At 39.4% G+C, this 22,912-nt stretch overlaps 2 protein-coding genes across 2 annotated transcripts in view; both read left to right on the top strand.

The window, feature by feature from the left end:
• The window catches only part of LOC118565426 (syndetin-like), an 82,503-nt gene extending 79,515 nt beyond the window's left edge, over nucleotides 1-2,988 (top strand). The window contains exons 16-17 of the mRNA XM_036145865.1: nucleotides 2,521-2,527; nucleotides 2,860-2,988. Of these exons, the coding sequence (XP_036001758.1) occupies nucleotides 2,521-2,527; nucleotides 2,860-2,988 (136 nt within the window). The remainder of the gene's footprint in view (nucleotides 1-2,520; nucleotides 2,528-2,859) is intronic.
• Nucleotides 2,989-13,795: 10,807 nt separating this feature from the next.
• The window catches only part of LOC105924317 (VPS50 EARP/GARPII complex subunit), a gene marked incomplete in the record, with an annotated part of 480,430 nt that continues 471,313 nt past the window's right edge, over nucleotides 13,796-22,912 (top strand). The window contains 4 exon segments of the mRNA XM_036145864.1: nucleotides 13,796-13,825; nucleotides 13,958-14,090; nucleotides 21,414-21,502; nucleotides 21,636-21,730. Of these exon segments, the coding sequence (XP_036001757.1) occupies nucleotides 13,796-13,825; nucleotides 13,958-14,090; nucleotides 21,414-21,502; nucleotides 21,636-21,730 (347 nt within the window).

Here is a 22,912-nt window from a genome sequence, read left to right as displayed (position 1 = left end):
CCTGGACTGCCAGTCCATCTCTGCCCGTGAGCATAAGTCAGTTTCGGTGAACGGGTACAATACCATTTTTTTTCAAGCCTTCTTTTTCTTTTTTGACTCATTTCTTCTGTCCTAACTCATTTACGGATAGGTATAGATAATCGTCCAGTTTTGTCCACCTCTTCCCATGTTTTGTGCCTAGTGCCTGGCCACATCCCCATAACATCACAGTTAGTAATCCGACCAATCAAACTGTGCGACAAAGGAGCCGCAGGTCCATGGGAATGCTTTTTTTTTTTTTTTTACAAAGTGTGTGCCGTGGATGCAGGGCCCGTTGACAGACTGAGAGCACACAGAGCAGGAATGACAGCTGTGATATGATCTGACTTGGGATCAGATAAACAACCAACCTTCAAAATATGAATCTATACTTCATCAACAATGCTGGCTCGGGAGGGGGGCATAGTTGTTTTTCAGGGGGGTCTTAAGCCCCCCAACCCAGATCCCAGGTATTTGTAGCTTGCACCAGTGATGATGTAAGTGAATACTCATTATGCCTCTCGGTGCCAACAGCCATCCTTGAGGTGGCTGCTGCGTCACTGAGGGTTGAGAACTAATGTTTTATTTGTTGCTGGGACAACGAGCCTTTTCAGACACAATAGGCCCTAAAGAGGTCTTTGTTGGTTGCGTGTTCCCATTATGCTGAAGTGTTTAGTGTTTTTGATTGCTTTACTACACCTTAACATCATCTGTTGATTTTGTTAGTCGAGATGTAGCTGCTACATTTTACTACATCATCGGGTTAGAGTTGTTCGTTTGTGTGTACAATGCTCACCTTGATTTAATACCTTCCGATTGGATAATCGGTTGCAATGTTCCAGCTTGACAAACCACCTAAGATTTGGTATGTTTATTATTATGAAGATTCAGAAGAATGATTTTGGTTAAGCTGTTTGTTTTGATCATATTTTGCAAAATGGACACGGGAGATTAGGGTTATTGGTTATTAAGGGTGCCATATTCCTTCCTCTTCTGTCCCTTCTTTTCATGTGATTTTCAGTGTGTTTTGAGGTCTGATGAGGTGAAAGTCCCTTTAGAAAGAGGGAAAGAAATGCTTGAATTACTTTAGTCAGCAGGGAGTCACAATGGACTGTGGGTCGCAGTTTGTGGTCAAGCCTGACAGTAAGAAAATCTAATTACACTGCAGCGCCCGTAACCGAGGGCATCACTCAGCACTGCACCGCGTCCCCTCGAATCGCCGGTGTTCTCGTTTCTGGAGGGTTCAAGATGAGACAGTTGAGATTGAAAGGACGGGAGGTGGGATGATGCAAAATGGTACCTCGCTGCAGATATTACTTCACTTTAAATTAAAATCAGACACAATGGAACTCTGACTGGGCAAGATGCAAGACGTCAGGATAGTGGAACTGTTTAAAACCTTTCTATTTACTTGAAGACTAAAAAGCTTAATTATTGATGGAGCTTAAGCAATTTTCTGTGAAAGGCAATAATGTGAAAAATAAAGCCCAAGTAAAGCATTTCGCGAGCTTACAATCGCCATGAACTTGACCTGCAAAGAAATCCATGGTTCTCTGGGGTACCGTCAAGGATAACCGGTTTCTCTGCGTGAAGGTGGGTTAATTATCACTGATCTGTATCATGTTATTAACTTGGGGTGTAACATAACCTGGATGTTTACCCTAATGTAAGAGATCAGCATAGGTAAATACTGTCTTGTAAATTTCCACTTTAATCAGGGAAAAGTTACACAAGAAACTTTGACGTATGTATAATAAATTCATTTTTTTTTTACTTGTTAGCCTTTTCATCCAAAGATGCAAAGAAATAGAGACATCTTGCTAAGAAATACATTGATTATATGCATCTAAAAAATGACAAATTACTTTTAAGTTAAGTGTTTTTTTCTGAGGGATTTGATGCTACAAATCAAATATTCCACTTGGTTATATTGATTACTGTTTAATCCAGTATAAGGAAGGTAGCTATGTTAAACCGTGGACAATACGTATTTGAATCCCCGCCTGGACAAAAAATTGGAATACCAGTCTACCCAGTTGGGTAGAGAAGTGTGTGTTTTAACATAAAAGAAAAGCATAAGAAAAAGACACAGTCACGCCTGCATTACAGTGAGAAGAAAAAAAAGTTAGTCACGTTTGTTATCCGATATAATGCTTCCACAGGAACAACCCAGTGAATTAGTCAGTTTGGCTAGCTAGCCAAAACCAAGCATCTCCACATCACCCAAGCCCAACAAACCAGCCAAGTAGTGTCCAACCGTGAACTAATAACGACTAAAACCCAACCAGTACAATCTAACAAGAAAACCAATCAACCCAACAAATCTGTTTTAAAAGCAGGTTTCTTTTTAAGTTTAATCTGTTTCTCAAGTACTTTTGATAACATTATACTAGCATGGATTAATTAGTTCCATCTGATTTATTTATCTAATTAAAATGCACTGGGTAGTCTTAACCTTATTTTTTATCATACTAAGTTGTTTCAGGTCTCTCCCTTTTCTAGGACAGAGGTTGGAGCTAAAAACTGATACAAAGCCCCACACAAAAAGCAAATGGCCCTATACCAATACTAATGCTACAACACATTTTCTGAGACTTCCCCCCTAAAGGCAGCAGCATCATAAACCGGTTTAATGTCAGTTTGGAAACAGCAGTTTCTGCGGGCAATCTGATCCGTCCTTCACTGCTTAGTAATAACTGCAGAAAAGTCAAAGCAGACAGGCAGTTTGTACATCCATTTGGTTTCATTTGCCAATTTCCAGCTTCAGCACTGAGGAATTTTGCGGACAATGACATCTTGTCGGCGCTGCCGTCTTACCAATCTTTTAACCTCTCTTTGTAGACTGCGATGGATCAGCTGCACATGCATTTCACCCAGGCCATCCACAACACAGTGTTCCAGGTCGTACTGGGATACGTCGAGCTGTGTGCCGGCAACCGCCGGACACAAGTTCCAAAAGATGCAGTATAAGGGTGGACCCTCTGCACGGTAAGGGACAGGACCGTGTTAGTACTGTATGACCTACAAAGGCTAAATTAACCATGATGTATTGTTTTAGCGCATGCACAAGCAGACACCAAATTCATGTTTCTCACACTTCGCACCCCTCCTTCACATTTGTTTTACTGTACAGCCAAATGTAAATTTGCCTCATTTCATGACGAGGGAATCCTTCACAGTTCCCTCGGAGGGTGAAATGAAGGATGAGAGCGTTGAGCAAATGATTGAGTGCATGGCGCATTGTAGCTCCTCACGAGATAATTAATCTCGCTCACGATACAGAACAGAATGCATTGCCGCAGTAGCACCCTTTGTCAGGCCCACACATCTCAGCTCGCCTTTTGTCTTTTTCTACCCCTCCACCCCCAAATTCCAAGCAAATCTTATTTGTATGCTCAGTAAGCCAGAACTTGGCCAATGTATCACTAACTTGTCGAGACAGAGCCACCTCCCCCAAGGCTGTGTTTTAATCCAACCAACAGAAGGGAGGGAAATACGGGGAGGTGAATGTTATCTCATCCTTATGGTACTGTATTCTTCGGTCCAGTTGCAGTTGCAGTTTGAGAGCACAACATTTGCTGGGGGGGGGGGGGGGGGGGGGGGGGTGTTGCCAGCTGTGCTCATGTCAGGAATGGCCTGTCCTTTACCTCTTACCTTTGTGTTACCTCTCTTTGATGTCACCCATCATCTGTTCCTCTTTTTTTTTTAGCGTTTTCCTGTCCTGGCCTTAGAGGGACTTTCCTTGGCATTTATCATGCGCTCCACGGTCCAGTCTTCTACTGGATCTTTCAGCCAGTTGTGTTTTTTTTTGTTTTGCTAATTTTTCACATTTACTTTTGCAATCTTGTTTGCAGGGTATTTTGTGTCCTCTGTTTTCCAACTTCGAGTTGTAGTATTCCCTTTAATTCCATTTCTTTGCTTGTGCCTCTCTAACGGCCCCTGGAAGTAGTTGAGGATCTGAATGATGAGACTGTGCCATGGTTACAGACACATCTTTGTCTTCACTTGTGTTTGACAGATTTCCTCTCACACAGCGTGTTGCCAGGCGGATTCTTCTGACACCACAAACGCACACTGTGGATTTAAGCTCGCTGTGTTCAGACTGCGAGGATGTTCTGTTACTGTCCCAGCTATGCGATGCTAAAGGGGCAGTACATTCTCACACACTTGAATAAAGACACATGTGAACACCCACACACACTTCATCTCTGCCAGTAGGAGAATTGTGAGCCTTTGTGCGGCAAGGTTTTTAGGATATTTTCTTGCTTTGACGTTTCGTGGTAGATAATTTTTCTTGAGGCCCCATCAGCCCAGCTTAAAAGTGTCGTACCTTCCTCTGCAATTACAACTGCCAGTGTTTGTGCTATGCCGCTGTCAACGTTGTGTACCTGGAAACTGATATTTTATGCCACCAAATATCGTCAGTGAGAGCCTCAAACCTTACCGCTGAGACTCATTTCTTTATTTTGACTGGGCCAATTCAAACATAGAGATCTGCTTTGATCTAAACCATTCTGCTGTAGCTCTGCTTTTACCTTTAGGGTCATTGTTGTGCTGAATAGTGAACCTCTATCTCAGTATCTAAGAGGTTTTCTTTCAGGATTGCCCTGCATTCAACTCCATCCTCCTTCCCATCACCTCAGGCCCATCTTCCTGTCCCTGATGAAGGCTAATATCCCCACACTATGATGCTGCCACCACCATGCTTTACAGTGGGGATGATATGTTTATGTCCAATAATTCTGTTTTATTGTTTTAAACATAGGTGAAAAAGTTCATTTTTGGTCTTATCTGACCACATCACCATCTTTCATTTTTTTGTGTCCAGACAAACTGAAAGAACTTCTTATTGTTTAATTTCAATAATGGCTTCTTTTTTCCCCCAATCTTCCATAAAAGTCACTAAACCCAGTAGTTGCTCTGTCAACACATCCTCCATTCGAGCTGTGGATCTTTGCAGCCCCTCCAGAGTTACTATGGGCCTCTTGGCTGCTTAGCTGATTAAGACCCTCCTCATTTCTGTTATTCTATATTGCTCTACAATTTACATCTTCAGATGTTGGATTGAACTGTACTCCATGGTATCTTGAAAGCTTGTGCCTTCCGACCCCTCTGGTGTGTTTGTTGGTCTTCATGTTGCTATATGTTCTTTAATGTCCTCTAACAAACCTCTGAGGCATTGACAGAACAGGTGCATGTGTTCTACAATTAAATTATAACCAGGTAGGGATGAATTCATTTGCAAGGCGCTGGTTATGATATCTGTCTAAGTGTGAGTTTTCTTTTTTTAAAACACAGCAGGGATGGTTATTTTCCATTCAGCAGGACATTGAAGTCACACTGTCCCCTGTGCAGCTGGACCGGGATGAGAAAACTTTGTTTGCTGAAAAGAACAAACTTCTGAGCGTTTTCCCTAGACAAATAAAGCTTAGGAAAGTGTTCCAGCCCCCCTGAACCTGCCGCTAAGTTATGCTCTTTAAAAATTCAGGGGGAATGGGAGCATCGGCAAAGGTCAGGTCTGATTGTGAAAGGGTCTTATTAATTTTACAACATCTCATTAAAAGATAGTTTCACTTCTTATCCATTCCCTGGTCTAGCATTCTTTTTTTTTTTGATGCAAATAGGAGACTTTTACAAAAATGTCTGAGGTGGGTGTAGAAGTTTGGTTATAAGCTCTAGTGAAGTTTCAGTGACTGGGAAATCATAGTGATTAACCCCATGGTGTGTTTTTGCCGTACTGACAAAACTTTCTGTCTTTTTGGGTCCCAATATATGCAGCGCTTTATGAGGCTGCAAGTTCAGGTGAAACACAAGTTTTTACTTTATTAAAATTGTTGTAAAATACACATATTTAGACTGATGCTGTTTGTCAAGCATTTTTTCATATTTTCTATTAAACAAATATTTTGATTAACTGGTCATTTCCTACATCTGGTGTAGTTCATTACTCAAAATCAAAATCTCATAGTGGAAGGTGTGAAAGCTAATTATATTTAAGCAGTATGACTTTTAGTCCCTTCAAACAACCACCACAAAGCTACAACTAATGAACCACCGTCCTACTGCACAGTACTGGAAAATAAAGAGCAACATCCACTAATTTCTTAGTTCAGTTCAATTTACTTATAGAGCACAGATTCACCTAAAACTGGCTGGGTAAAAAATGTTAACACCCTCCCCCCTCAAAAAAAAAGTTATTAATATTTTGTTGGATCGGCTTTGATTACAGCACACATTCTCTGTCACATTATTTCAATAAGCTTCTGCAACGTCACACGATTTATTTCCAACCAGTGTTGCATTTATTTTAAACCAACATCTTGTACTAGTGATGGGAAGAGTACCCAATGTGCCTTCTCCAGCAGATACCAACAATTTTCAATGGGGTTTAGCTCACAACTCTGTGGTGGCCGATCCATGTTTGAAAATTTTGTCTGATGAATCCTGGCATTGTCATCTTGGTATATGCCCGTGCTATTAAGGAAGAAAAAAATACCTTAATGGAATAACCAGGTCATTCAGTAAATTCATTCTGTTGCCCTCATTCTTTGGACACCTAATGTTGTTGAACTTAGACCTGACCAACTGCAGCAACACCAGATCATAGCACTGCCCCAACAGGCTTGTACAGTTGGCACGAGGCATGATGGGTGCATCACTTCTCCTGAGTCTCTTCTTACCCTCATGCGCCCATCACTCTGGAACAGGGTAAATCTGGACTCATCAGACCACATGACCTCATTCTAGTACTCAAGGGTCCAATCCTTATGCTCCCTAAAAACATTAGCCTTTTTGTCTGATCGGCCTTACTGATTAGTGGTTTTCTTACGGCATACCCCTGAGTTCAAATGATTGGCGATCACTATCATTCAGGATTTTTTTCTGACCGCATTTGTTCTTCGAAGACGATGCGTCCCCACCATCCTTGCAGTTTTTAGTGCTTTGTATAGTTCTCAACCCAATCTTAGTGGTTTCTGCAATCTCCTTAAATGTTTTCTATTTTTGATGCATGCCACCTGTTCCACGACCACAGGATGTGTCTTTCTACTTGGTCGTTTACCAAATCAGAAGCTACTAATTGCATAAGTTGGGGTTAAATAACTCTTTCACAGCCGAAAGATGAGCACCCATGCATTAATTATCCCATAGGTAGCTCGTATCTATTTGTTTAGTTAAATCCTTGTGGGGAATGTTTTTTGCCATGTAATATATGCCGTCTCGAGTCATGTAAAAATAAAAATAAAAATCCATTTAAAATACAGAAAGACATAACTAATCCATTCCTAATCAATTACATGCATTTCAGTCTGATCGTAGTTGCAAAATCGTGCAATAAAAGTAATTTTTATCATTATTCAGATTGGTAAAAAGTTTTCTATCTAAGGCAACCCAGCCAATCTTTTTATAGACTTTGCAGTAATTCCAATAATAACAAAGATGTCACACACAGCAGGCTCTGGAACCAGGAAACGTTGAAGCATTAGGTCATTTTTGCTTTCGTAAAGTGTCTGTCCAACAGAACCTATTTAACGTGTCTGCAGGCGCTGTGGAGAAAACACACAAATAAAAACAGAGTGAAAATCTGTATTCTGGTATTTTGTGGAGCTGTGGCTGCCAATTCAGCACAGGTCCTTCCCATTTTTCTTGAGTAGAGGTGTCATTCCATGTATTGATGAGGGCTGACATCTTCACTCCTCTGTGCAGTGCTGTCGCAGCTGTCGTCAATCTTGCTAACTGCTATCACTTCCCGCCGGTGCAAAGTTGTAAGAAACCTTGATGGAAAGTGACATTAAAAGTCCTATCAAATCCACCTCGATTGTTCCTACTGGAGTCACATTCAAACAGATCAGATACGAGTCTGATTCAGGACCACATATGGAAGTGGCTCAAATCTGACTTGAAAAGATCCAATTTGAATCAAATCTGACTGTTCACACTTGTTCTAAAAAAAGTCTGGCCTGGTCACTTTATCCCAGGAGAGTCAGGTTTGGCCCTCATTTGCCTGTAGTGGAACCGGATGACTTTAAAGGTAATTTTTTCAAGGATTATCTTATTTTTTCTTTTACCAAATGTTCAAATAATCATGTATGACACTATTGATAGGATTTATTTTGTAACTCTATTCTTTGTAATTCAACATCTGCAAATAAATTAAGAACGAGTGACTTAGGCTACGTTTATGTTGCAGGTCTTGATGCTCAATCCCGACTTTTTGCTGAAATTGGATTTTTTGAGATGGCCGTTCATACTGCTATTAAATGCGGTCGTCGGCTTCTGTCTGCACGATTCTAGACTGCAAAGTGACCCATTTGCGCGGATAACAAAAGGAGACGTCACAGAGCAGTGCACTGTTTATGGAACTAATGGTGAATGTATTTGTTTCTAGAAGTGTTTGATAAAGTTTTGTAAAAAAAAAAAAAAAAAAAAAAAAAAAACCTCTAGAAAAAAAATTGAAAACGCGGATACCGGCGTCTCTCCTTGCTAGTATTAGAAAGCTGTTGCACAATGGGAGCCGACAATATTAAGACCACATCATAGCAAGACGAAATAAGTTAAGAAGAAAGCAGTACAGCTATTAATGGTCTTTTATAGAGCGCTAACTGCTACTATTGAGTGTGAGTGTGTAGTGAGAGACTGGAGAGTGAAGTGAAGGACAAATGAAATCAGACCGCAGACTATCCAAATTAGTACCACATATGGAAATGGAACAAATTGGATTCTTTTGGGAGTGAAAAAATTTGAATTTGGCCGTTCACACTGCCATGAAAAAGACTGATATGGGTTGGATACGAGTCCCTACACTGAGAACGTAGCCTAAGATTGTTTAAGCAGATAAAAGGCGGGATTATTACAGTTCCCAATAAATAAACCACTGATTTTGTTTATCTACTAATTATTGTGGGATTGATCTCTGCATCAAAGGAATTAGCGTGGATTATTTAGTCTTAATTTTATCCCATTTTTAGTGTGTGATTCTTATACTTTACCAGATACATTTTTATTTTTATTTCTTAGCAGCAGCACCAAAAGAAATAAAAAAAAAATAAAAAATTGACAACATTAAACATTTCCTTTATGTTTTTTAAAAGTTTGTTTTTACATTAATCAATGCACAATAGTGAAGAGAACTATCATTGTAATTAAAAAAAAAAAAAAACAGTGATGTGCTGAAAAAAATTTCCAGTGTCATGGATTGCATTATTGGATTTCATACATATAAAACTCCCTGCCTGCATTCATTATTGTTGTACTTTTAAATGTGTTTTAAAAAAGTTATTTTCTAACCTCAGCACAGCAGTGGTGACGTATGTTTGTTGACTCAGTTTGCCCTCCTCTGTAGGTGTCAGTGAAAAAGCAACAGAATGACGAAGCTTCTTAAAAAAAAAAGTGCAGGTACTGGAAGCAGCTATTGGAAAAGCATCTTTAACTATGTTCACAGTTATTGGTGCAGTCACCATCTTCAGTCCAGTTCAGTCCAGTTAATATAGCCCAGTCTAAGTCAGTCGGGCCTTTCAGCACTTAGACACAGACACAGGTGTACTGACACACAAAAAGAACAGCAGAGCGCTTCTGTGTGGGTGTAGCTCAGGTTACTTCTTCTCATTAAGGCTCACTGAGCAGAAGATCTCAGCCCACACACTGAATCACCTGTCACCCCAGCGCCTTGGCAACACACTCCGGTGATATTGCTAGCCGATGGAGGACACAGAACGTCGGTGTGTGTGTGTTGGTTTTGTCTGGTCTGACTCAAAGCTTTTCAATGGATGTTTGCAATTTTACCTTCTCGACTGTTTTAATCGGCTAGTGGCAGTTAAGCACTTGTGGTCCCTGATCTTTCATGATTGTACATACAAATTATTCTGAGAATTTTGCTAGCTTCATAGAAATGTATCGTTAGCCTGTTGTTTCTCAACCACCGCGAGAGTCAAGCTACATGTATGTTTCCTGAATTTCTTTTTCTAGTTTTTTTTTTGGCACTAGTGGCTAATTTTTTTTAAAGTAGGCTGACAGGAAATGAGGTTTGAGAGAGGGGGAAGACATGCGGCAAAGGACCTCAGGCCGGGTCAGTCAGGCGCCATGAGGACTATAAGGGTCGGGCTCACCATCCCTGTGCCATCGAAGGACGTTCCCAAGTTTTTGTTTTTTACTAGCCAACAAAATGATCTAATAAATACTGTTCAAAGTCACATCATAATTCTAGGGGAGGGCGCAACGGGAGACGCATAAACCCACTCAAAAGCCGGTGTTCATCATTTAGGAGTATGGCGCAAGATTTAGTATTATTTCAACTTTTCCAAGATAACATCTATGACAAATATAATTGAACACAGTTTGGGAATTGCTCTGATTTGTAATATGCTTCTTATGTATTTAAAACATTCCTTGGAGTTACATTGTTACAATTGTTACTGATAATAACCAAATCCTAACATCTGGATACAGGCCTGGAGTGGCTAATCAAGAGGACCGGGACAATTCCTGGTGGGCCGGATGATATTTGGGCTGCTGGGGCTTGTCTCTCTCTCACCATCTCTCTCTTTTAAAAAAAAAAATGATTTATTATTTTGGGCCACTGTTCAGTTATGACACTATGGCAGCTCTTTTCTTTGTTTGACCCACCATGATTTAACACATGAGTGTAGGCTACTTGGTCAATGGTGTCTGAAAGATGGAGAGTAGGAAGAGCAAGGGCGGCACGGTGGAGAAATCTAGAATTAAAGAGGAAAGCTCCGAGAAGAGCTGCTGCTAAATGTGCAAAAATTGGCAGCTTTTTCAATAAAATTAGGTTTGAAACATCAAATGATGACGATGAAATGGACAAGGAAAGATATTAAACTTTGCTTGTAAACCACCGTACAAGTTAATTACCAAGTCATTGAATAATATAACGTTATATAGTTAAAATAATAGTATGATGCATAACTCGGGGTGTGACGCCACAGGTGTTTGTAAGTCACTTAGAAAACAGAGAAGTCTTCTTCCCGCCGAGCGGTTAATAGCATGTCGCTGCATAAGCGCTCATTAAATTGAGCTCTGTGCATATCTGTCTGCGGACTTGTGTCCCCCTTGTAGGAGCATAGAGCCAGAAATAGATCTGGCGCTATTTACAGACATTTAATAATTTACATGTTGTGACCTTCTGTGGGGGGGCAGGCGGGCGATTTTGTTAGGGGAATGTTAGGGGAAACACTGGATGCAGCATTAGTAGTGGCAGCATATACGTCATAGACATGACTGAAATTCATGTTTCACTAAATTAGCTTAATTTCTTCTCATAGAATATATATTTTAGGTACAACAAGCAACCTGGTAATATAAAAAATTTCACAATCTTAAAAAAAGTATCATTAATGTAAACAATTTGCTCATGCTATTGTTTTTTTAGCATGCGGTTTAACTTTGAAATGTCCTTTTAAGCATTGCTGATAAATGCGAGCCATGCTGATCATTCTTTTAGGAATCTGTGATAAATGTAATCCAGTACAGGGTTTCTCTGACTGTTTCCAGTCATTAATCCACTTCAGATGCGGTTCTACCAGTGTATTGTTTTTAGAAATTGTCTGATGTTGGTCTGTCAACCATTGTCTCTGGGGGAAAACAACAAAATTTTTGGAGTATAAATCATTAATAATTTTACAGTGAGTAACTGTGTTGTTATTGTGGTTACTACGTTTGCACACCCTGGCTGCTCTGCAACTGTTGGGTTTCATCTATCTGTGATGAATTTGTTTGCGAACATGTTGGCAGGACTCTGCCTGCTGATGGTGCAGCCTTGAACTGTGCCAGCGGTTACTATTGTTAGCGGTGAAGTTGTCCTAATTGGATCAAATTGTTAGTCAGGACATGGATCTGTGCAGACTTTTGGACCAAAGGTTCAGAATCCGGCATGTTGGTGAAAATGTCATATTATTGAAAAATTGCTTTTTCCCTCAGAGGGGTGGCTGTTCTGAGCCAAAAACCTGCTTTGCGCATGTGTGATATGATATGATGGCTATGCTGCAAATGTTTTCACATTTGATCATTTCATCTTTGCAAAAAAAAAAAAAAGTGCAATCCTGCTCCCAATTCACCCCAGCTGTTGTTTTACATTGTTACGGAGTGTTTTCAAATGATTGAGTTTCTCTTCTCCTTTTTAGGCTTTAATTGAATTGTTTTTGCTGTTATACAAAAAAGGTTATTGCTGCTAAACAGTTTTATTGCTTCTAAAACTGCTCCATATTGTTTTACTGTTTTTGTTCTTTTTTTAATTAGCTAAGTTATTGTTAAATAACACAGCTATTTAAATAAATATTGCTGTGCTGTACACTTGAACAATGCAAAAACAATACAGGTATTCTATTCTCTTCTGTCTATTTGTAGCCGGGTTTATCTCTTGCATTTTAGTTACTTTAATGACTATAATGAAGTAAGTTTAGGTTAGCCGTGTTTCTGACACGATAACCACCTTGAATTTTATTTAATTATCCTTTTTTAAATGGACACTAAAGCTTCTATCTATCCCTTCAATCCTAGCGAAAAGTTGTTTTGGTCTGCTAGTTTGAAGAATTATTTTGTAATTCTAATTTAAAATTTGGCAATGTGAACACAATTTAAAGTGTCTAAGATTTTACTTATTCTGAGAAAATGATCCAGTATGTGCATCTGTGCATGTATAAAGTGTGTGGACCTCCAGTAGCTGCCTGTTATGCTCTCATCTTTGGTTTTTCCTGGTGAGGCTGGAAAATATTTCAATCCATTTCTAAAAAGTTTGGCCTCTCTCTGATTACATATCCTCCCTGAGGAATGTCAAGCAATGAAGGAAACGTCTAGAGCCAGATGTGCAACTTTGAGGTAGAAGAAATCAGGGTGCAGACAGGCTTTTCTTAATATTTAATGCAGAGTTCTTCTAAAATCACAATAACACCTATCTGCATGAAGACCCACAAGCCAGGGTGCTCTTTAGACAGATTCAATTAACAAAATGCTTTATTATTTACAAGTTTATAAAATGGAAACAAAAACAAATTTAAACTATTTACAACTATTCTTCAGAATAATAAATAATGTCTGTTGTTGTCTTGCGATCAGGATCATCAGCTTGAAAGCAAAAGTTATTTACGTTTGATTGAAAAACGTCATCAAGCCCTTCCTGTAATTGCTTATTTTTGCTCACTGGCATTTTTGTATGTCTCCACTTGTTTTGATAATTCACTCTTGGTGATAAGCTCCACGTCTTTGAGGTTGGAAAGCCTCTTTGCCACCACCCTGATATTTAGCACACTCAGACGTTCTGTACAAGGTTAAAAAGATGAATATTACCTTAGACGGGTTTAGTAGGTTTAGACGAACGAGTGGTTGGTTTGGTCTTGACAATTTCTGAGGCGGTTGTCTGCCGAAGATGTGGCCTCAAAGCTGGAATTGTGAGGGAGTGTCAGGTTACAGCAGCTCACTGTGGAAATCAAACAACACATAGAACACAGCAGATGAGGCTCTTTGTTGTGTTGCTGTTAAATCCACACGCCTTCAGATAGGTGTGGAAAATAATGTGAGAGTAAAGCTGGGTTTTTTTTCGCTTGTCAGTGAGAAGCAAGGCGAAAGCTGCTTGTAAGTCAGTTCATAAAATAAGAGCCCTTCCCCTCAATCTTTCTAGAAATTTTTGGAGGGGTTGCTGTCCCAAGTCACAAAATTTCTCTGTTTTAGCATTTGGTCGTTCATCTCTGTCGGAACAGTTATGGACCATCTCTTGATTGCAGTTTTTGCATGTCACAGTTGTAGACATCCTTGGAAAAAAAAAAAAATGAGAGAGAACTTCCAGGTCACCCTAAGCGTATCCCTGAATTTCTTTTTATTTCCCTGTTGAAACTAAACTATTTATAACCCATCTGAGAAAAGAGCGGTTCCCAGAAAAGACGGTGTTTGATCGGGTTTTTTGTTTTTTTTGCGCTTCTTTTTTTGGCAGCACATCACCCTCGACAGCTACATTCCCTGCCTGACGGATCTCTGCAAGGCTCTGTGGGAGGTGATGCTAAGCTACCACCGCACCATGCAGTGGCATGAAGAGCATGACAAACAGAAGGCCGCACCCTCACAAGGTAGGAGTGCTCCCCTTTGTAATTCATGCTAATTGAAAAAGTTCTCTGGGCTTCTAACCTGTCAGCTATTGACGTGGGCTGCACGAATATTAGAAAACCACGAGTCGGGGTTGGTATTACGATGATGACAATATCAGTTGTGATAAATCTATTTTCTCCCCTCCTGTCATTTTTTGTGTGTGACTCCATCACTCTATGATGCCTTTAGCATTTTGGGCACCGTCATCCATGTGATCTGGGGGACATCTGCTGCAGTGAGACTCCGTGCAACAGGCTGAATAGGGACATTGATATGCAGAGTGTAAATCCATAACACATATTAGAAACAACTTATTGCATTCCAAACAGTCCTTTTCTACACTAAGTTGCACACGCTGATATTGCATTATGTTTGCCACGTACTGCGCAGCCCCAGTTTTGATTCTCCGAGCTCTCACAGCAAGGTTCCTAGCTCTGTGTGAAAGCTTGATTACAGCCTCTAACTGTTTGGAGAGCCACATAAGCCACAAAAGCTTCTGCCCTCTCTACGCTTAAAAGCCATCCATATATTATCTTTACCCGCTTATCCGTGCAGGGCCGTGGGTGGGCTGGCCCCTATCTACAGCGGTCATGGGGCGAGAGGCAGGGTACATCCTTGACAGGTCGGCAGTCTCTTAAAACACATTTTTGTTTTACAAATTCTCACAGAAATAGACTACCTATACCTTCAGCTGTAGGGAAAAAATCAACTCACAGTAGCAGAACTGTGACCATACGTCCCACTGCTTTTAGGACTGCTCAGCTTTTCTTCCTCCAGTCCTACAAACCAAGACAAAGTACTGCGTTTTGATTGGTTTTTACACACTAAAGCTTTAAGATACATATTTCACTCAAATTAGTGGCTGGATTTGGGTTCAGGGAAACTGCACCCACGTGGGGTGCAAGTTAACCCCCTTTTTTGGCACCTTGCTTAAGCTACAACCATCCATAAAATTTGGAGGAACTGCTTATTCACAAATCAGGTGTTTCTGTGGAGTTTTGTGTCGTATAAACAATATCACACAAAGGTAAATATTACGTGCAAACTTTAATTGGAAAATACAGATCAGCAAAGCAATTAAAGAAGCAACTGTGAGAAATTCCATATCAGAGAAGCTTAAAAAAAATTAACCATAAAGAGATAAGATCACAATGGTTTGGTGGGTTTAGCTGTTTGGGACATTGTTGCTGGATTTGAAAGCCAGCTTGGTGCTTTTTGGCTGGTTTCCCTGGAGCAGAACTTTGTGTGTGTTCTGTTAATATTATATGATAAATGGTGATGTCATAACTGAGGAGTTTGTTTTGCTTCATTCTGGCTGTTTTATATTTGCAAAACTTTTGTTCCTTAATATATATTTTGCATGTCGTTTCAGTTTAGATCAAAGGTTTCATATTGCTTGAAAAGTTGAATAAAACGTATAACATAAATCTAATCACTTGCATTAAAAAACATTTTACTATTTTTATTCATGGATCATGTGCAGAAAGTTGAAGGCACAAGACAATAAAAAAAAAACACTGTTTTAAATTCTGTTTATTTTGACTATGAATAAATTGCCATACTTATACTCCAGCTGTACACTGCATTCAGTTTTGATCTTGGATCTTGAAGTGATGGATCACTGAAGCTGAATGCGTTTGAGTTGGAATATCAATGGGATTTTCTATTTATGTGCCGTTACATTTTATTAACAGTATGGGGCATTTGCAATGTATTTTTTAGCATTTTAGGCATTAAAATAGTGTGGGAACCGTGTCTGTGCCACTGGTCTGATGAGACTTTATTCCTGCAACGGTCTCTGCAATTTATATGCACAGTAGCCATATTTAAAACTGAACTGGGTCTGCACAGTGACCTCCAACTTTCTCAGCAGGAAGACCAAGTTTAAGGTATGTCTCTTGTCAAATTTGACGAGTCCAAAGAGAATGCACCGATAGTCCACCAATGCCAGCAGAATGAATGCACAGAGCATCAGGACTCAGCATGATCTGAATCCTCCATAAGATCTTTTATTAAATACTGCATATTTGAGCAGCAGCCTTTGTGAGAAGCTGATGCTGTTAATGAAGTGTTGCAATTTTCTTCCTGACAGACTACATCCGAGTGCACTTATTTCACCAAATATGTTATTGTTGCTTATATAATGTCATATAGAACCACTATATCCAACATCCTAAGAAATCTAAAAGCTTTTTTTCTGTCACACACTGCACATAAAATGATGCATGAGAACACGAGGACAGACGATGCACTCTGAGCGGGCGGTGACTTCCTTTCTTTCTCTCAATATTCATTAGATGCCATCCTCCTTGGAGGGAAAAGGACACATTCTAAATTAACTTTCACCAGTCACATCTATCATCTCTGTGTTTGATTGGCTGTCACCTATGACTTCAGTGCAGAGGTGACCTCAGCTTTGGTTTTGTAGTGGTTCTCACCTTTTTCTCTTTGCTTGTGGGGGTCTATGAATGAATTTGGTGGGGGGTGTTTTTATGTAAAGATTTATTGAAGAGGCTTTGATGTACTCCTTGAACATTGTGTTTTGATGACAATGACATCGTTTATTAAACGAGGTTCTGGATCTTTTAAATATCTATAAAACTGCTCTTCAGCGCCATTATTAAATAAGCAGTGAGTAAAAACTAGCAGCTACTATACTGCACTAATATCAAAAACCATGTGGCTAATAGTGCATAGATGGACAGTGGGGTCCTTGGGGCTTCATGCTAAGTCTGACACTCGGAGCCTGACAGTTAGTCCTTTGAGCCTTGTTTTCTGTGATGTCTCTCTTTGCCTTGGTCTTGTTTTTGTCCGTTCTCTAAATGCCTGATTAGATTTGGTTTTAAAATGTCAAGACCCACATACTTTCTGCCCGTTTTCACGATCCTCAAAGGACATAACATCCGAGTGTCCATTAGCCATATGACTGAGTCCGGTCCGTCTTCACTTGACCACCTCTGATTATATAACTCGTGACATATTGTTTGAAAAAGAAAATACACAGGCACATTGCCGCTTAGCGTCAGTTTAGTCAGTTTAATCAAACACTTTACATTAAACTACAGGTGGCATGCTTTTTTCCCCAGTAAATTCACTACATGCTCACCGATCAATCTAATAGGTGTTTGATTCTTTATCTCTTTATCAACATAAATAGCAAATCATCCAGTCACTCAATGTATTTAGAGACAACTTCAAACCATGGATCAGAATGAGTACCAAAGGGGACTTAAGGGACTCGGAACATGACATTGTTCTTAGTACTAGACCGGCTGTTCGGAGTATGTCAGAAACTGCTTCTCTCCTGGGATTGTTGTGTGCAACCATCCATCTGGTTGAGACAGAATCATCTGATAAAGAGAAAATATCCAGGTAGCTGCAGTTGTGTGGACAAACATTGCCTTGTTGATCTAAGAAGAGAATGGGGACCGCTGGTTTCTGGTGATAAAATGCAACGACAGCTCAAATGCTACTTGTTGGAGCCAATGTCTGAAGAATGCTCTCTCTGAATACACTGCAGGTAAAATCTTGCCACACCTGCTGCTATTCCTGTGACCTGGGAGCTGGAACCTTAAGGCTACACTTCGTACAGATTGAATTGTGGTCTGATTAGTCTTAATTTTAGCTGCAGCGTTCAGATTGCCATTTTTTGCCATGCTTGGTTCCCCAGAGTGCCAATTGAACTTAATGATTTAAACATCAAAACCTATCTGAGGATTGTTGCTGAACATGTTCATGCCTTGGATGACCAGTCGTCTAATGAGATTATAATCCAATACAGCACCTTTGGGATGTGGTGGCACAGGAGATTCACATCATTGATGTGCAGCTGAAAAATCTGGAGCAGCTTCGTGATGCTGTCTTGAGGACATGTACCAGGGCCTCTGAGGAGTATGTCTGAGACTTTGTTGAATGCACGGCACAAAAAAATTAACATAGCTCTGACGGTAACAGGGTGGCATCCTCAAACGTTTCTAAATCTGTTAAAAAGACACACATTTTCTGGAGCCTTTTAGAGAGGCTGTGCTTCATGTTTATATGATTTTATTTAAACTTTATTTAAACTATTTGGTTTTCATTTATTCACCATATATGTTAGACATAAATGCATTCTTATTTGATTGAAAGCTTTTTTTGGCACGACAATGATCTATTTGTTTTAGAAATAAACTGACCTGGCTAGAAAGTTTCCTCAAAGAGCATACGTTAGCATTATTTAATGAAATAATGTATTAATTTTTGTACATTGCCTGAACTCACACTATGTACATCTAACTTTACCAAGAACATAGTAATCAGAGGCTCACACACATTGAAAGAGGTAAATAAGTAATTCCAGCTGTGTGGTAATCAAGTAACTATTTCATTGCAACAGTTTTCTCAGCTTTCACTGACTCGGTTTCAATTCGTCTTCCACAAATTCTATTGCTCTGTGTTCCTCACAGCCCCTATCATACAGCGCCATTAGTCTGCTCATTAAACCGGAGCTTTATGTGTCAAGTTGCCTTCTCACCGCTTATGTTCTCTTTATTTTTTTAATGAGTGACATACTCGTTTCCAGCAGCTCTGTATTATAATAATCATTTTAGAAGTTTGACCAGTGATATTAGAGTCAAAAGAACAGAGTTGGAAAGCTACATTTACCTGCATTGCTTGAAGTTATTTTGTCCTTTCTTACTGGGGCAAATACATAATTATCCGTAAAATCTCAGAACTGAAGTTTGGTGGTGGAAATTTTCAAAAGAAATTATTAAAACAAGCAGTTTAAAAATGTGCTAAAACATGATGTTAAGGGTCAATCATGCAGGAGGAGTGGGACATTTTTTATAATGCTGTAAACTGAATAATGTCAGAAAAAAAGCTAAAAAATAGTCCAGAGTTGATGCTGCTTGTTAACTCATCACAATATTAAAATTCAAATCTGATACTGATACGAAAGAAAATATTCAGTGCCATTTCTGGTAGTTATGGGGCAAAAACATCAAGACAACAAGAGACGAGCATTAAACATTTTTTGTCTATTGTATTTAGGATCAGTGATCCTAAATACAGCTTGAAAGTCATGTTATCTTAAACATTTTGACACTTTAATTTATTTTGCACTTGTACTGTTCTGTATAAATGTTATTTTCACTTTAATGTTTGAACAGGTCTTTCTTAAAATATGAAAATATATTATTATTCTATAAGAAGATTAAGAACTATAGGTTATCTTGCCCCCCAAAAAGTTGCTCCTTAAACAACATTTAGGAGCAGCACTCTGATGTAACATTTAAAGGAACAATATCTGAATTTATTTGTGTCTGGTTAAGAAAAATGCTTTTTATGCAGTGTTTTATGAGGTAAAAGATGAAATTGATAACAATTGACTAATAAATTGCGCGATCGAGCGAGTCCAGGCTCTTTTTAGAAGGAATAAGCAGTGAAATAGGGACAACCATTCTCTTTTCTCTGCCAACGGCACAATGAGATGTGGAGCTTTTGCAAAGTACCAGCTGTGCATAACAGGGTATGTAAACAGAATAGCATGGCATGCATATAAGTGTTGACCATTCACATAAGAAAATATAATTTATTTATGCGAGACGTAGCCATATATGTCAATGAAAACATAGAAAAGTCCCCCGATGAAGCCTTGTTTCCTCCTGGGGGTTGTTTACGCACAGGAGTCAGCGGAAAGCCAGAGTGGTATCAAACCGAAGGTTACGAGCTAGATGACATGTGAGGGTAAGCTAATGCTAGCTTGCCTTTGTGGTCATATACACAATAAGTCCAGTGTACAACAATTTAACGGTTGAAGATATTAGTCATACTGCGTATATTTCAGATGGCTGTCCTGCTGGGAATTATTTAAAAATACTCTCTTGTGCACCTTAAAAATGTCTCTGCTTTTGTTTTTTACATCCAAAGACTTTACATTTGGCTGTGTCGATAATGCACGGGCAGAAGCAGGAAGCCTGGAAGGTCCAGATTAAGAGAGGTGGAAACAGAGCACAGAGTTAGCATTGATGGTTGCTAGCAACGTTATTGTCTTTATGTGTCTGAGTCTTGAAAGGGAGTCACTCGAGTGACTCAACTTGTGATGTCACCCCCTGCCTCGTCAGTGACCGACAATCTTATGATGTTGCATTTGCAGCCTGACTCGATTTGATCCCTGCCAAGAAAGTACTAAAAAACGGGACCGGTACCATGGAACCATGATTATTGTAAAACCCTATTAACCAAGTACAGCTGGGGCATACAGTGCTGACATGGCACTACTAGAAAAGGGCCATAATAACTGATGTTACTTATATAACAATTACTTTTTGCACATAGGATTTGACTGTTTTGGATACCATTTTTCCTTAATGATTAAAATCATCATTCGAAAACTGCTTTTTGTATTTAATCAGGTAATCTTTCGTACTATTAACATTTGCTCATTGGTCTGAAACATTTATGTGGAACAAAAAAGCAAAAACTCCAGAAATCTAAAAGGGAAACACTTTTTTTTTTTTTTTACGCCACCATAATGAATAGTTATTACACTTCGCCAATTCTTTTCAGTTTTGAAAGTTTTATTACCATTACGGAATTTGTCTGCTTATAAATGGAGTATAACCAACCACATGGTAATGTCACTTATAATTTCATTTACTTTAAGATTGACAGCAGACTCCTTGTTGAATTCAAGGCTAACTGCTGCTGGCTTTCCTAAAAATCCATTTTATACAGGGGGAAGCAGCATGAGATTTGGCAAAGCAATTTTCAGCTAAAGAGAAGTATTGATGAAGCTATAACGCTGCACAATATGTCAGGTTATGTAAGGGAGCGAAAAAACAATGGAGACAACCCAGAGAGGATAGCGAGCTGATGACGGGGGAGGAATCATGTCTGACAGCGAGCAGGACTCGATATTTAAAGGTGATCCAGCGCTTGTACTACTGGGCTCTGAGCTGCTGTCAGTCTTTCATCTCTGCTGGGAGTTTGTGACCTTCACGCCTTCTAGATGCTGAGTGGCAACCAATGCTGACAGCTTTTCTCAGCTGAGTCATCATCTGACAGGGAAGGACTTTTAATAAGCTGGCAAATTTACTGATCAAATAGGCCGATTCATATTCCTATTTATTGGAGCTGGAGGAATCTTTTTTCTACATCCGTTATCAGACAATCATTAGCATTTTTTTTTATGTCAGCTTTAAGCTAACTGGCTACTGATCCTGTTTCAGCTGGAGAACCAAGTTGATAAGATATTCTCTTCTCCTGTCGTTTCTCTTGTGGTTTAATAACACTTTGGGTGCTTCCTTTGATTTTGCCTGTAGACGATGCAGCAGCAGAGGCTGATGAGTTAACTGTGGACCGCAGCTACGTGAAGAAGAAGCTGGAGCACGGACTAACGCGGATCTGGCAGGTCGGCACTCAGACATTACCTTTTTTTTGTTTTGGTTCCTTCCCAATTTATTTGTTTTTACTCAGGCCTTGATTCCCCTACGAGGGTCCCATCCTTCAAATGACCCAACCCATGTCTCTGTGTCTGTCTCCAGGATGTCCAGTTAAAGGTGAAGGTGTACATTCTGGGAACGGACATGTCTAACTTCAAATACGATGATTTCATAGTGGTGCTGGATGTCATCAGCAGGTACGCGTCAGCATCAGTCTAGACGGCTCGCTCTCGTTTCTGCTAATTGGTCTCCATTGTCTTGCATTCACCGTCTCCTCCTCCTCCTCCTCCTTGTGTCTGTGTCACACTAATCAGGTTGACCTGCAGGACTTTTTTGTGTGCTCTTTCTCCGTCAAAGTGTTAATTTTTTTTGAGACACATCCACTCAAAGAGAAAAAAAAAACCCTCCTACACCAGGGTCCATTAGAAAGGTTTTTATTAAAGAAATGTATTTTTACAGCTGACATTTCTGGTTAGATTTACTTGAATCATATAAACTGGAAATTCAAAGGATAATTACCTTTCCAGACTTTATTTCCGTACCATTGTGAAAAAGTGTTTTCCATACGTACATCCCTTAATCTGTTGTCCTACCTACTGATCTTTCTATAAATCAGTCCTTCTCTGTCAAGTCCCGTATGTAAAGGCTGGCCTCTACACCAGTATCCCAGACAAATCCACTGTGAAATATTAAATCTATTCCTTAAAAATCGGCTCTGGATGTTTGAGTTTGAATTTTTGACATAAAGTGTAAAAACACCACAGCTACGCTTATGTGTAATGTCACCCTGACTACAACTTACACAGCTTCTTTCTAGTTGTTGTCCTATGACCTGCTTTTGTTATATGTCAGCTCATTAGTAATCGCTTAAGCAACGTAATTTGATTTCAGCTTTTTCTTAGCACTGGAAGAGGTCAAGGTTATTTTCTGCCACGTTTAAAACGTATTCCATTATATGATGTTTATATTCAACTAATTTAAATGTTTAATTGGTTAGGTTTGTAGTAAAAAATATAAAAGGTTGTAAATCTTGCCAAACATACTCATATATCAACAAAAAACAAGGACAAGTGTAGTCATTCTGCTCATTTTACACTAGTAGTGAATTTTGAAAACTTTACAACATGCATAGGAGGAAATATAGAGTGAAGAAGTCAATAGTCTAAAACAGATCATTAGATAAATTACTACTTTTCTTAGTCCAACGCATGATTAAAAATAGAAGTTTATGCATGCTTGATAAAAAGTGCAAACAACTGTAAGGAAATAGATAAAAGCAACAAATTAGCTAGTTGTTAGATGATTACATTTTTTTGTTTAGCATATTATTCACACTCTGCTTGCTTTTGATTATCCTGCCCCCCCCCCCTTTTTTGACT

The sequence above is a fragment of the Fundulus heteroclitus genome, chromosome 13 (assembly GCF_011125445.2).
Source record: "Fundulus heteroclitus isolate FHET01 chromosome 13, MU-UCD_Fhet_4.1, whole genome shotgun sequence".
Taxonomy (NCBI): domain Eukaryota; kingdom Metazoa; phylum Chordata; class Actinopteri; order Cyprinodontiformes; family Fundulidae; genus Fundulus; species Fundulus heteroclitus.
This window is presented reverse-complemented; position numbering and strand designations above follow the sequence as displayed.